The sequence below is a fragment of the Brienomyrus brachyistius genome, unplaced genomic scaffold (genome assembly GCF_023856365.1).
Source record: "Brienomyrus brachyistius isolate T26 unplaced genomic scaffold, BBRACH_0.4 scaffold36, whole genome shotgun sequence".
Lineage (NCBI taxonomy): Eukaryota > Metazoa > Chordata > Actinopteri > Osteoglossiformes > Mormyridae > Brienomyrus > Brienomyrus brachyistius.
In genome coordinates this window covers 936,028-948,521 of record NW_026042311.1, presented here as the reverse complement: position 1 = coordinate 948,521, position 12,494 = coordinate 936,028, and the positions used below count along the sequence as shown (strand labels likewise).

The window sequence follows — 12,494 nt, the reverse complement described above, 5'->3', positions numbered from 1 at the left end:
GCATAAATTTTTCACCAAGATCCTGTATTGATAAGTCAGTTGAACCACTCTGTAAAGCCTCTTTCAGCACATCCCAAAGACCTTAAGTCAGGTTAAGGTCACAACTCTGTGGTGACCAAGTCATAATGTGAAAATGATTCTTCATGCTCCCTGAACCACTTTGGCAATTCGAGCCCAATGCATCTTGGCATTCTTGCCCTGGAATATACCCAGGCCAACTGTCATGCCCAGGAGGAACAGAGTAAGCTGGACCCAGATGGAAGAGACCCAGATGTTTATTGGGACACTGAACAGTCAAATCCAAAGGGGCAGGCAATGAGCAGTGCTCGATAAGGCAGGCAGAGGGTCGGGAGCAAGAGAGATCAATCCTACGAGGAGGCACAGGAAGGGAAGACAGGAACACCAGGGCACACAGATGAAGCAGGACAGGAATCAGGAAGACGAGCTGGACAGGCAGGACAGGCAAGGCAGGCAGGGCAGGAATCAGGAAGACGAGGCGGGCAGGCAGGACAGGCAAGACAAGCAGAGCAGGAATCAGGAAGACAAGGCGGACAGGCAGGACAGGCAGGGCAGGAATCAGGAAGACGAGGTGGACAGGCAGGACAGGCAAGGCAAGCAGGGCAGGAATCAGGAAGACGAGGCAGGCAGGCAGGACAGGCAAGGCAAGCAGGGCAGGAATCAGGAAGATGAGGCGGACAGGCAGGACAGGCAAGGCAAGCAGGGCAGGAATCAGGAAGACGAGGCGGACAGGCAGGACAGGCAAGGCAAGCAGGGCAGGAATCAGGAAGACGAGGCGGACAGGCAGGACAGGCAAGGCAAGCAGGGCAGGAATCAGGAAGACGAGGCGGACAGGCAGGACAGGCAAGGCAAGCAGGGCAGGAATCAGGAAGACGAGGCGGACAGGCAGGACAGGCAAGGCAAGCAGGGCAGGAATCAGGAAGACGAGGCGGACAGGCAGGACAGGCAAGGCAAGCAGGGCAGGAATCAGTAAGACGAGGCGGGCATGCAGGACAGGCAAGGCAAGCAGAGCAGGAATCAGGAAGATGAGGCGGACAGGCAAGGCAAGCAGGGCAGGAATCAGGAAGATGAGGCGGACAGGCAGGACAGGCAAGGCAAGCAGGGCAGGAATCAGGAAGACGAGGCGGACAGGCAGGACAGGCAAGGCAAGCAGGGCAGGAATCAGGAAGACGAGGCGGACAGGCAGGACAGGCAAGGCAAGCAGGGCAGGAATCAGGAAGACGAGGCGGACAGGCAGGACAGGCAAGGCAAGCAGGGCAGGAATCAGGAAGACGAGGCGGACAGGCAGGACAGGCAAGGCAAGCAGGGCAGGAATCAGGAAGACGAGGCGGACAGGCAGGACAGGCAAGGCAAGCAGGGCAGGAATCAGTAAGACGAGGCGGGCATGCAGGACAGGCAAGGCAAGCAGAGCAGGAATCAGGAAGATGAGGCGGACAGGCAAGGCAAGCAGAGCAGGAATCAGTAAGACGAGGCGGGCATGCAGGACAGGCAAGGCAAGCAGAGCAGGAATCAGGAAGATGAGGCGGACAGGCAGGACAGGCAAGGCAAGCATGGCAGGAATCAGTAAGACGAGGCGGGTAGGCAGGACAGGCAAGGCAAGCAGAGCAGGAATCAGGAAGACGAGGCGGACAGGCTAGGCAGGCAGGGCAGGAATCAGGAAGACGAGGTGGACAGGCAGGACAGGCAAGGCAAGCATGGCAGGAATCAGTAAGACGAGGCAGGCAGGACAGGCAAGGCAAGCAGGGCAGGAATCAGTAAGACGAGGCAGGCAGGCAGGACAGGCAAGGCAAGCAGGGCAGGAATCAGGAAGACGAGGCGGACAAGCAGGACAGGCAAGGCAAGCAGGGCAGGAATCAGGAAGACGAGGCGGACAGGCAGGACAGGCAAGGCAAGCAGGGCAGGAATCAGGAAGACGAGGTGGACAGGCAGGACAGGCAAGGCAAGCAAGGCAGGAATCAGGAAGACGAGGCGGACAGGCAGGACAGGCAAGGCAAGCAGAGCAGGAATCAGGAAGATGAGGCGGGCAGGCAGGACAGGCAAGGCAAGCAAGGCAGGAATCAGGAAGACGAGGCGGACAGGCAGGACAGGCAAGGCAAGCAGGGCAGGAATCAGGAAGATGAGGCGGGCAGGCAGGACAGGCAAGGCAAGCAGGGCAGGAATCAGGAAGACAAGGCGGACAGGCAAGGCAAGCAGGGCAGGAATCAGGAAGACGAGGTGGACAGGCAGGACAGGCAAGGAAGGCAGGGCAGGAATCAGGAAGACGAGGCGGGCAGGCAGGACAGGCAAGGGAAGCAGGGCAGGCAAGGCAAGCAGGACAGGCAAGGCAAGCAGGGCAGGCAAGGCAGGCTGAAGGATTAGGATGTGGCACAAAGGACAAGAGAGAGAGAATGCTTAGTAGGGCGCAAGAGAGCAACAATACTTCACAACTGTTGTTTTGCCGTAGTGCCAGTTAAATAGGCGATTAGAACGAGGCTTAGTTGTGCGGCCCCGCCCACTGAGGCGTGACACCAACAGGGAAGAAAAAAATCCATTGATGATGGATGGAGGTGTAATCTACATTCAGCAGAATCAGGCAGTCAGCTGACCTTACATTATTTTTATTTTCTTGTTTTATCATTTTTCTTTATTTTTTTGTTTTTAATAATAGAAAAAAGAAAGAAAAAGAAAGGAAAAAAATATCTAAAGAACAGCGGTTGTATCTGTATTAGAGGACAGCATCGCACCATCTGAAAAACAAAACCCAAATACACACAAAAACACAAACCAACAGCCACACCATGGCAACAAAAAAACAGTCTGTCTAAGGTCTGAATAGTTTTGTGTATGCATGTGCATGCGAATGCGTGCGTTGGTTTTTATGATTTATCAGGACCTTTCACCTGATTATGTACCAACACTATGGGGACATTTGGGATTCTGAGGACATGGATACTCATACTTCCTGTAATACAGATGCACTTATCTAAGTTAGAGAACCCCCCCTGCAAACTTTGGCGCCAAGTCCTCTTACACCACAAAAATCAGTTCACACAGTGTAAACTCTGTATTCAGCATCGCGCCCTCTGTAGGCTGGTGCCAGAGAAACACCAGAATAACACTTGTGTTAAGAATTACGGCTGCTGATTGGCTAGGTCTGGACTAGCTATCTAAGGTTGTGATTGGCTGAGAGCTATTTCATTCACTGCGGATCCTCATTTCTATTGGTGGACTTCAGCAGGAGACTAAGAGGACACTACAATATCCCATAATATCCAACTCGTGGAACGGACTGTAAAATCAGGTAAGAAATTTCTTTTTATAATAGAATAATAATAAAAAAGTTGTCTTTTCACATTGCAGGAGTTTTAAATGCAAATTCCAAGGGGTGTACCCATAGGCAAAATGCACAGTTCGATACAAACTTCGGTTTTGGATTCATGGTTCGGTGCAATTTCTTTACAGCAGGGAAAACAGAATTTGTTTCGTCTCCTACTGCTGAGTATGGCCGCATATCTGTAGCGATAATTATTCTGGATGGTTAGAATTTTCTGGCAAAGTGGCTTAAATGCCATACAGAGAATAACTGGCACAGCTTGTTTCTGCCTTTCTCCGGTCGCACATACACTTGGTTGATGTCGTCTCAAATCAGTTAGCATGTCGGAAATGTTTCTAGCAACCGAGTTGGGTATAACGGAGCTAAGAGACTGTCTTGGTCTCGCAGATTATGCTCTCTCCAGTGCTGATGTACTGAAGTGATGTACCTACTCTATGTCATGAACACGTGCACTGACACTGCCTACAAATTCCTAATTACTGTTAATACGGAAGTATTACCTACATTGCTTTGACATTTACAATAAATACCAGATTGTGAATCGTATTCTGTTTCAGAGGTGAACACAATGTAGTCATTAAGTGCAGATATGGCGATTTCATTGTGTAAATATTGCACCGAGGATGATTCGGTGTCGTGCGATAAGTATAAGTCCTTAGGATAGTATGGCTGTATCTGTGCTCTTTAGGTTAGCTCATATCCAGAATTCATTTGGTAAATTCAATTTCCCAACAAACTTTATTAGATACTCGTTCTTACTGAATAAAATGTGCAGAATAAAAGGGATGCCAGGCATTAAATATCTGCTTAAAATGTAAACTAAACAATACAAACTGAATATATGAATAAACATCGATGATTTTTCACAGGAGGAGATGGCTTCTTCGAAGCTGAGAAGTAGAAAGCTTTCTCCGAAACAAGAGGCTGCATATTTTATATCTGCATGTAAAGACAAAGATGGACTTTATGTGAAATATATAAATTCATATAAAGGCAAATTTAAAGTTTATGTATGAATATTTGATTTTATCCAGGGTTTTTTAGTGTATTAATGTTATGGTGCTTATTGTTAACAGGGATCATCGTGCAGGAGCATTCGAGGCTAATCGTAATCTAGTGTTTGCTTTCTCTTGTAGGCCGTGGGATATTTAATAGATTCCATTTTCTTCTAGAATACAGAGGGCAACTCATCAGCAGGCATGAATGTGAAAGTAGACCGAAAATATATCATGATGCCCTCAAAGTGTTCATGTTTGAATTTTATTTCAACGGAAAATTGTTGTAGTGCGTATGGCATCGCATGTTCTTTAACATAAATATAAGCCTTTGGTGTCTTCTGACATACTAATTTTTTAATGTCTTTAGTGCTCTGATATTTACTAGAAAGGGTAGTTTTTCTGACTAATCACTTTATGTGATATAGCATTGATGCTGCCCGAGACGATGGCTCCCTTGGGAGACTGGTGAATGATGACCATGTTAGCTGAAACAGCAAAATGAAAAAAATCACCATATCAGGAAAGCCCCATCCATGTATATTCACAACCAGAAGCATTAGTCCTGGAGAAGAAATTACATATAACTACGGTGACTCTGACTGGCCATGGAGATGCAAGGTATTTAGACATGAAAGAATCATCTAGAAATAATCACCCTTCTGCAAAAGAAGGGTAAAATCCAGATATGATACTTAAGGGATTAAAAGGTATTTTCATCAGTTTATATTCTTTTTCTGAAGCCTTTCTTATTGATAATGATTATCATATATCATAATATATAACTAATATTTATAGATGGCTACTGAAAAAGACCAACTGCACCAAAAAGAGCAGAGCACATCAAGTGAGGTAGGGAGGACAGGGAAAGTAATTGTGTGAAACACAAACCTGGTTTGGCGGTACACTGGGTTTTAAGAGGACCCTGCAAATGTGTTTTGGCGTATAGTTTTATCAGCTGTGTGTGTATATAGTGTTTGACGGAAACATGGTCTCGGGGGTGGGGGTGGCATGGTGGTGCAGTGGTTAGCACTGTTGCCTCACACCTCTGGGACCCGGGTTCGAGTCTCTGCCTGGGTTACATGTGTGTGGAGTTTGCATGTTCTCCCCGTGTCATCGTGGGGTTTCCTCTGGGTTCTCCAGTTTCCCCCCACAGTCCAAAAACATGCTGAGGCTAATTGGAGTTGTTAAATTAAAGGTGTGAATGGTGTGTGAGTGTGCCCTGTGATGGGCTGGCCCCCCACCCTGGGTTGTTCCCTGCCTCGTGCCCATAGCTTCCAGGATAGGCTCCAGACCCCCCACGACCCAGTAGCATAAGCAGTTTGGAAAATGGATGGATGGATGGTATCGAGGGACTTCTTTACCTGAAGCTCTAGTTTATGTCATAGATGGCCTTTTGCTGTGTTTTTCAGCAGGTTCACCACACTGGAAAATAGACTGCTTATACAAAGCATTAGTTTGCATGTACACTAGGTTTTAAGACGACCGTGCAAATGTTTCAGCATGTTATAAATGGTTTTGTACAGAGATTTTAAATAAGTTCACAACAATAATGTCATAAAGATGCACTGGATGGTCATGGAGAGTAGTAGATTATTGATGAATGATTTATTAATTCCACTAGTTGCTGCTTAGAATATATATAATATTCCTTAGTCTTCTGTAATAAAAATAGCTTTTGATGAGTGGCAAATTTAAAAACAGGAATAAGTGGGTGTAGTGCAGGACTGTTCTACGACTTGTTCTTTGAAATATAAAAGTGTATGGTGTGGATGTGGCCATATCAGCCAAATAAAGTTAGTTTTCGGCTACTTGCCTCCTTATTTCCATAACGGGAACATTACAATACATTTTTTGCCTACATTTATCTGTTATTCCCTTTTAAACTAATTTTTCCTGCAGTAAAGAGGATACCATTTTCTGCGTGAACAAAGTGAGTTTTTTTCTCTATTCAAATACTACTAATTAGAAACTGTTGGAACTTTTGTGGTTTGAAATGTGCATTGGGATGTATGTAAATCTGAGGTTGTCTTAAGTGAATAGTGAGCATTTAATAATTGCAGAAATTGTGTTTTTAGAGTAACTCTCTACTTGTGTTTTCTATACATAAAGTTCTGCAAGTAATGTAGAATTCAAATGATTTCAGTGTAGCTTTGAAAAAGTAAATGTCTACTTTTAGCATTTTTTTTTGCACTGCTAGTTTAGTTTAAAGCCCCATTAAAATGCCGTATATACACACAACATGGAAGACACCTATACATGAAAACACACACAATGGCTCTAACAGCTTGTTTACAGAACCACTCTGAGAAACTTTTAAATAAATATGATTCATGTGTATTTCAGTTAACCAAAGCCTCACTGTAGGTATCAAAGGAGAGACATTTTACACCCTCACAGACGAAAAACAATGGGTTTATTTGCTGAGCTCAATATGCGACAACTACCGTAATTTCCGGACTATTACGCGCACATAAATATAAGCCGCACCCAATGAATTTTAAAAAAATATTTATTTTGAACATAAATATGCCGCACATGTCTATAAGCCACAGGTGACTACATTGAAACAAAAGAACTTTACATCAGCTTTAACGAAAGACAGTGCCTGTAACACAGCTTGTAACAAAACAGTAGCCTACCAAGAAAGTCATTGGTCACTGTCTTCCTCCTCTTGTGCACTGAAACCACTGAAGTCATCTCCTTCGGTGTCGGAGTTGAACAGCCTCAGAATTGCTTCATCCGATGTTTTCTCAGGATCGTTGTCATTGTCGCTCTCGTCATTTTCATCTGGAGGCAAATTCCCCGCTGAGCTCGTGCTGCCCTCTTCAACACGCAGCAGTCCAGCCTTTCGAAACCCGTTGATTATCGTGGATTTTTTGACAGTGCTCTACGCTTTCAGGATCCACTGGCAGACTTGACCATAAGTTGCTCTTTGCATGCGACCCGTTTTAGTAAAGGATTTCTCCCCACTTGTCATCCAACCCTCCCACTGTACACGGAGCGCCACCTTAAATGGACGATTTGAAACTTTTTCCTTGTAGTCGGGAGGGAGCTGCTGACACAGAGCCGTCCGTGCCCTGATGGACAGGCTTTTATGTCGCATAAATCTGAGACACCATGATGGTCCACCTCTAAAATCGTCAAACTTCAGTGTTTTGGCTTTCAGTCGGATCTGCACTGTTGAAACACCTCGGCCTTCTGCTCTCTGTGCATTGACTCAGTCTTCGAGCTCGTTTTCTAGTTCGGGCCATCTGCTTTTCTTCCCTCTGAAAGCTTTTGTTGTCTTTTTGCTCTGAGTCAGTTTCTCACGCTGCTGTTTCCAACGTCTTATCATTGACTCATTAAGGCCAAGCTCCCGAGCAGCAGCTCTATTTCCTTTTTCAGCAGCCAGATCGATCGCCTTCAACTTGAAAGCTGCATCATATGCATTTCGCCATGTCTTTCCCATGATAAGGCTGTGTATTTGGCAAAATGACAACCTTAATCAGAATGATTCAGGGGGAGCGCGCTCGATTTAATGTAAAGAGTTTCATTGGTTCATCTGTTCAGCAATTTCATTGGTGTAATGTTACGGGGCTCAGTTTTTTGCAGGCATGAAACTGGTAAAATCGGGAAAAACCCGGGAAAAATCCATAAATTAGCCGCTTCATTGTTAAAGCCGCGAGGTTCAAAGCGTGGGAAAAAAGTAGCGGCTTATAGTCCGGAAATTACGGTACACAGTAATGACTGGCTAAGATGTTTCTGTGACTAATATAAACTCACCATGTGTAGGGCAAGTGCAGCATTGTGCATAATGCATCAGGACTTAGACTAAAATTCAGTATATTTACCTTGTAAATAGTCTTTAGGGTTTGCAAACTGCCCCAATGCTTTTTTAGCTAATTTGAGGTTTAAAACTGATTAATAGAGATTCGCCGTAAGAGTTCTTGCTGTGAACGTTTGAATCTGAAAGCCCGAGTCTTGCGGCAGATGTGTCAGAGTTGGCAACCTGCTTACGGCCAAATCGGACCTACGACCGGTCAGTCGGAGCCGAACGCGGCCGAAAGTCGCCGACGAGCTGCAGAGGATCGCATCGTCTGTTATGGTACCAATAGGCGTCCGTGACAACAGCTTGAATACTTTTGAATCACATGTACTTATCTTCTCAAACTTCTTACGATTATCCGAGGGAAAGCTTGTATTTTGAAGAGAGTCTTCACAATGGAGAACAACGAAAGCAAAATAGTTAAGATTAAAATCAAAATAACAATTAAAGTCAAAATATCAACGAAGGAAGGTGTGATAAAGAAGGGAGAGACGGAAAAGCCTCGATCGACATGGAGGGTGTCTGACATGCCGAAGGTAAAGCCCTGGCTTAAGAGACCTTATTAGAACACATTAATTATAGCATAAAATGTGTTATATCAATAATCATTCCTTGTTTTAACAACCGGCTGTCCAGACTGGAAGAGAAGAAAATCACCGGGGCCAGAGGGTTCGTCTGTGGAGCGGGAGGGACAGGCCACCCCCCCTGAAGGAGGCAGAAGCGACGAGGAAGAGGCCCCAGCTGAAGTTCCTCCGTTGTACGGACAACAACGGCTCCTGCGATCTTCGAGCAGAGAGAGGCCAGGGGCAGCGTCAGCATTCGGCGGAACAGCAACTCATGCAGCGGATTCACGGACTTATGGGTTATGGTGGGAGACGGAGGACTGACAGAGACATTGTTCCTGACGGACTTGTGGGTTATGGCCGGGGACGGAGGGATATTAGAGATACGGTGTTAATGTAGATATAAGATAGGATAAGATAAGCTAAGTTAAAATATAATAAGATAGGTTAAGTTAACATATGAAAAGATAAGCTAAGTTAAATTATAATAAGGTAGGTTAAGTTAAAATATCATAAGAAAGGCTAAGTTAAGAGCTTTATAATAAAACATAAACTTAATATTCAAACTGTGTCTTTCTCATCTCTTCAGTGTTGTGTCTGTCTTGGTTTGATAATTTTGAATCGTTAATTTATATCTGACACTCTCCTAAATATCAATAAGCAGAGACGGAGCAATGGGAGGAAGGTACAAGTATAAATGATAAAGTATCAAAATCACAGTGTTACCTTATTTTGACGCAGAAAAGTAATTTCAGTGTTACTACCACATATGAGTTAATGGCTGCAAATGTTGGTGTTAGAAGTGCCTGTAAATAACGCGGCGTAAGTTTAACTCCGGTGTGTTTATGAAAAACGCACCGCCTTCTGCCTGCTGTCATTCGGCGAACGTGTAGGAGGCTATTCTGGTAACAGGTAAAGTTGTCATTTAACGTAATGCTAACGTGCATTACCAGTTAGTAAGTGTTTTACTATATCACACACCTTACGTCCTTTATAGTTGTAGTCCGGTGCACTCTGTATCCATGCTAACTAGCTAGCTAATGTTAACATGACGCAGTACAGTCTTCCAGCTTGGGGATTCTCACCCTGGTCTGCGGCCAGTATTCCGCTGGGGGGGGGGGGTTTGCGGAGGGGTTGGTTACAAATGAAAACCATATATTTCCATTCGTCTACGACCCTTTCATGTTCGTGCGTTGTGTTCAGATCAGAAAGAAAAACTGTTAATGGGAAAATCGCCGATCGATCCGCTGGTACCAGGGATCGATCGGCCTGTCCCTACAAGGACAAACGTATCCGTAGCAAAATGTTTGGTTTTGAGGGGAAAATTGTTACATATAAAAATAGCATTTTTATCATAATTTGTCATGGTGATGAACCGTGCCGCGGACATATAATATATATATATATATATATACCGCGTGAAATATAAAACCTAATCCCTCATCTCATTTGTAAATATCTGTAACCAAATTTTTTGTTGTAGTAATTTCATTTTAGAATAATTTTATAAGGGTAATGCTTTGTTGTACATTAAATAATGATTGTATATATTTCCTGTATCTGTTGTGTTGCAGTGGGGACAGTAATTGAGGGGACGCGGTGTCTCACATCCCGTGACCAGCGGGAAACCGGCGGGAGTTATGCCCTCTGAAGTCAAACCCAATTTTTTGTTTTAAGTAAACAGGGCTACATTTAAAAAATTAATTCCTTTTTTGGCATTAATTTATGTAATAATGATTTTTTTTTAAATCCATTTTTTCGTATTTTAATAGGGGTGAGGGAGACGGTGGCCATTGGCTAATCAGCCTGTTCACTTTCAGGTATGGCACTTGTCATGTCCTACCTGCCACACCCCTCCTGTTCTTTCTCTCTAGCTCAGCTCAGCTTAGCAAGCTACCCCTAGTGCCCATTTGGTGTTACCTTTCATTCCTGCCCTCTTGTTAATGGGTCACAGCTGCCTCCTGTTTCCAGATGTTCTATATGTCCTCCCCAGTCCTGAGTGTCCCCCGTTCTGTCATTGTCACCTGTTGCTGTTGCAGTACCTTCTTTGGCCCCTTAATAAAGTTCCTTGTGAGGGATTGCCTGTGGCACAGGCTGCATCTGGGTCCTGCCTCCTGTTTACAGATGTTCTATATGTCCTCCCCAGTCCTGAGTTTCCCCCATTCTGTCATTGTCACCTGTTGCTGTTGCAGTACCCTGTTTGGCCCCTTAATAAAGTTCCTTGTGAGGGATTGCCTGTGGTACAGCCTGCATCTGGGTCCTGCTTCCTTGTTAAACTTGACAGCAGTTCACGGTTCTATTTAGGATTTTTTTTCCCTCTTGTATTTTGCTCATTGAATCTAATGTGTGTTACTAATGTGATTTTTTTTTTTGCTTTTGCATGTATGGCTCCTGTTAAACAGTTATTATATATGCTGATTTAGTCTAATTGTGTTAGTTATGTTGTATTTCTTTAATGTAATTCACCAGAGTGAGTGTTTTAATGATGTTACCCAGTTATGCTTTGGGCACCACTGAACCAGGACATTAATAGGACAGAATATAAAGCGTTTATTATCATTGTACAGGTAGCAAATACAATATACAGGCATAAATATACAAAATGTACAAAAAGCCCCACACACTCATCAGGCTCACATTTAGTTATTTTAGTCAGAGAGAAAAACAGTTTGCATGTTTGTTCAGCTTGCTGACCCCAGTTATTTATTTTTCAAATAACACCAGTCCCATTTCAGAGTGAAAAGTATTATACAGGTTGAAAAGCAGAGATTTGCCGTGGAGAAGCAGCAACATGTCACACTATGATACAGTAAACATGAATATTCCAGCACATAGTGAGCTATCCCAGCATGCACAGCGACACTGAGGATAAAAAAGGAACATAAAACCCTGTACAGATCGGTTGAGTGAATGAGGAGGTGTCCCTGTACAGGAGAGTCAGTCCATCAGAGGAGACTCTGTAGAATGACAGAGTACCAGCCTCCCAGTCCAGATACACTCCTACTCTGTGGCAACCTGAGGGCTGTGTTGGTATGTCAGTCTGATTATCATTGTGCCAGACATAGTAATTTTCAGGATCACAGGACAGACTCCATGACTTGTCATTAGTTCCCAGCCGACAGTAACTCACGCCTTTTCTCCCGATTCCTTTATAAGTGACCCCTATCCAGGCTCCTTCTCCACTCCACTCAGCCTCCCAGTAACAGCGACCAGTCAGACTCTCTCTACACAGAACTTGGTACCAGCAGTCAAATCTCTCTGGATGATCAGGATATGGCTGCTTCTCTGCCCCCCATGTCACCTTCCTGTTCCCCTCTGACAGAGACAGGCGTCTGTGTGCTGTGTTTGGGTCCAGTGTCAGCTGGCAGGAGTCTGTAGGCAGGAGGTACAGTAGAGCCACTAATACCATCAGGCAGAGCAGCATCTCATCATTTCATCAGTGTCACACCTCACACACCCACTAACTCAGAGCTCCAATACACATATTTTATTCCCAATATACTCTGGCTTCCCCTGCGCCGTGTGTGAAAGACGCCACACTGACAGACTCACATGGGACCAAACTGCACTTTAGCCGGTATTTTATTTTTCTGTCCAATATAAAAACAGCACAGCTTCCCTTAACGAAATCAGGTATGTGAAATATATCATGGAATATCGGATGCCGGTGGCAAGAACCACTAAAATTCTGCACATGATAAAAAAGCTTAATTACAGGTAAATTAAATTACAAAGCATTGACATTTATCAAACATATTAATCACAAGCATATTTACCACAGAATTCGACACCCAAGA

At 44.4% G+C, this 12,494-nt stretch overlaps 1 protein-coding gene across 1 annotated transcript in view; it reads right to left on the bottom strand.

Moving 5' to 3' along the window:
• Positions 1 to 11,230: 11,230 nt before the first annotated feature.
• Positions 11,231 to 12,494, bottom strand: part of LOC125721931 (NACHT, LRR and PYD domains-containing protein 12-like) — a 263,381-nt gene continuing 262,117 nt past the window's right edge. Inside the window, exon 17 of the mRNA XM_048998140.1 lies at positions 11,231 to 12,069. Coding sequence (XP_048854097.1) covers positions 11,537 to 12,069 — 533 coding nt within the window. The 3' untranslated portion in view covers positions 11,231 to 11,536. The remainder of the gene's footprint in view (positions 12,070 to 12,494) is intronic.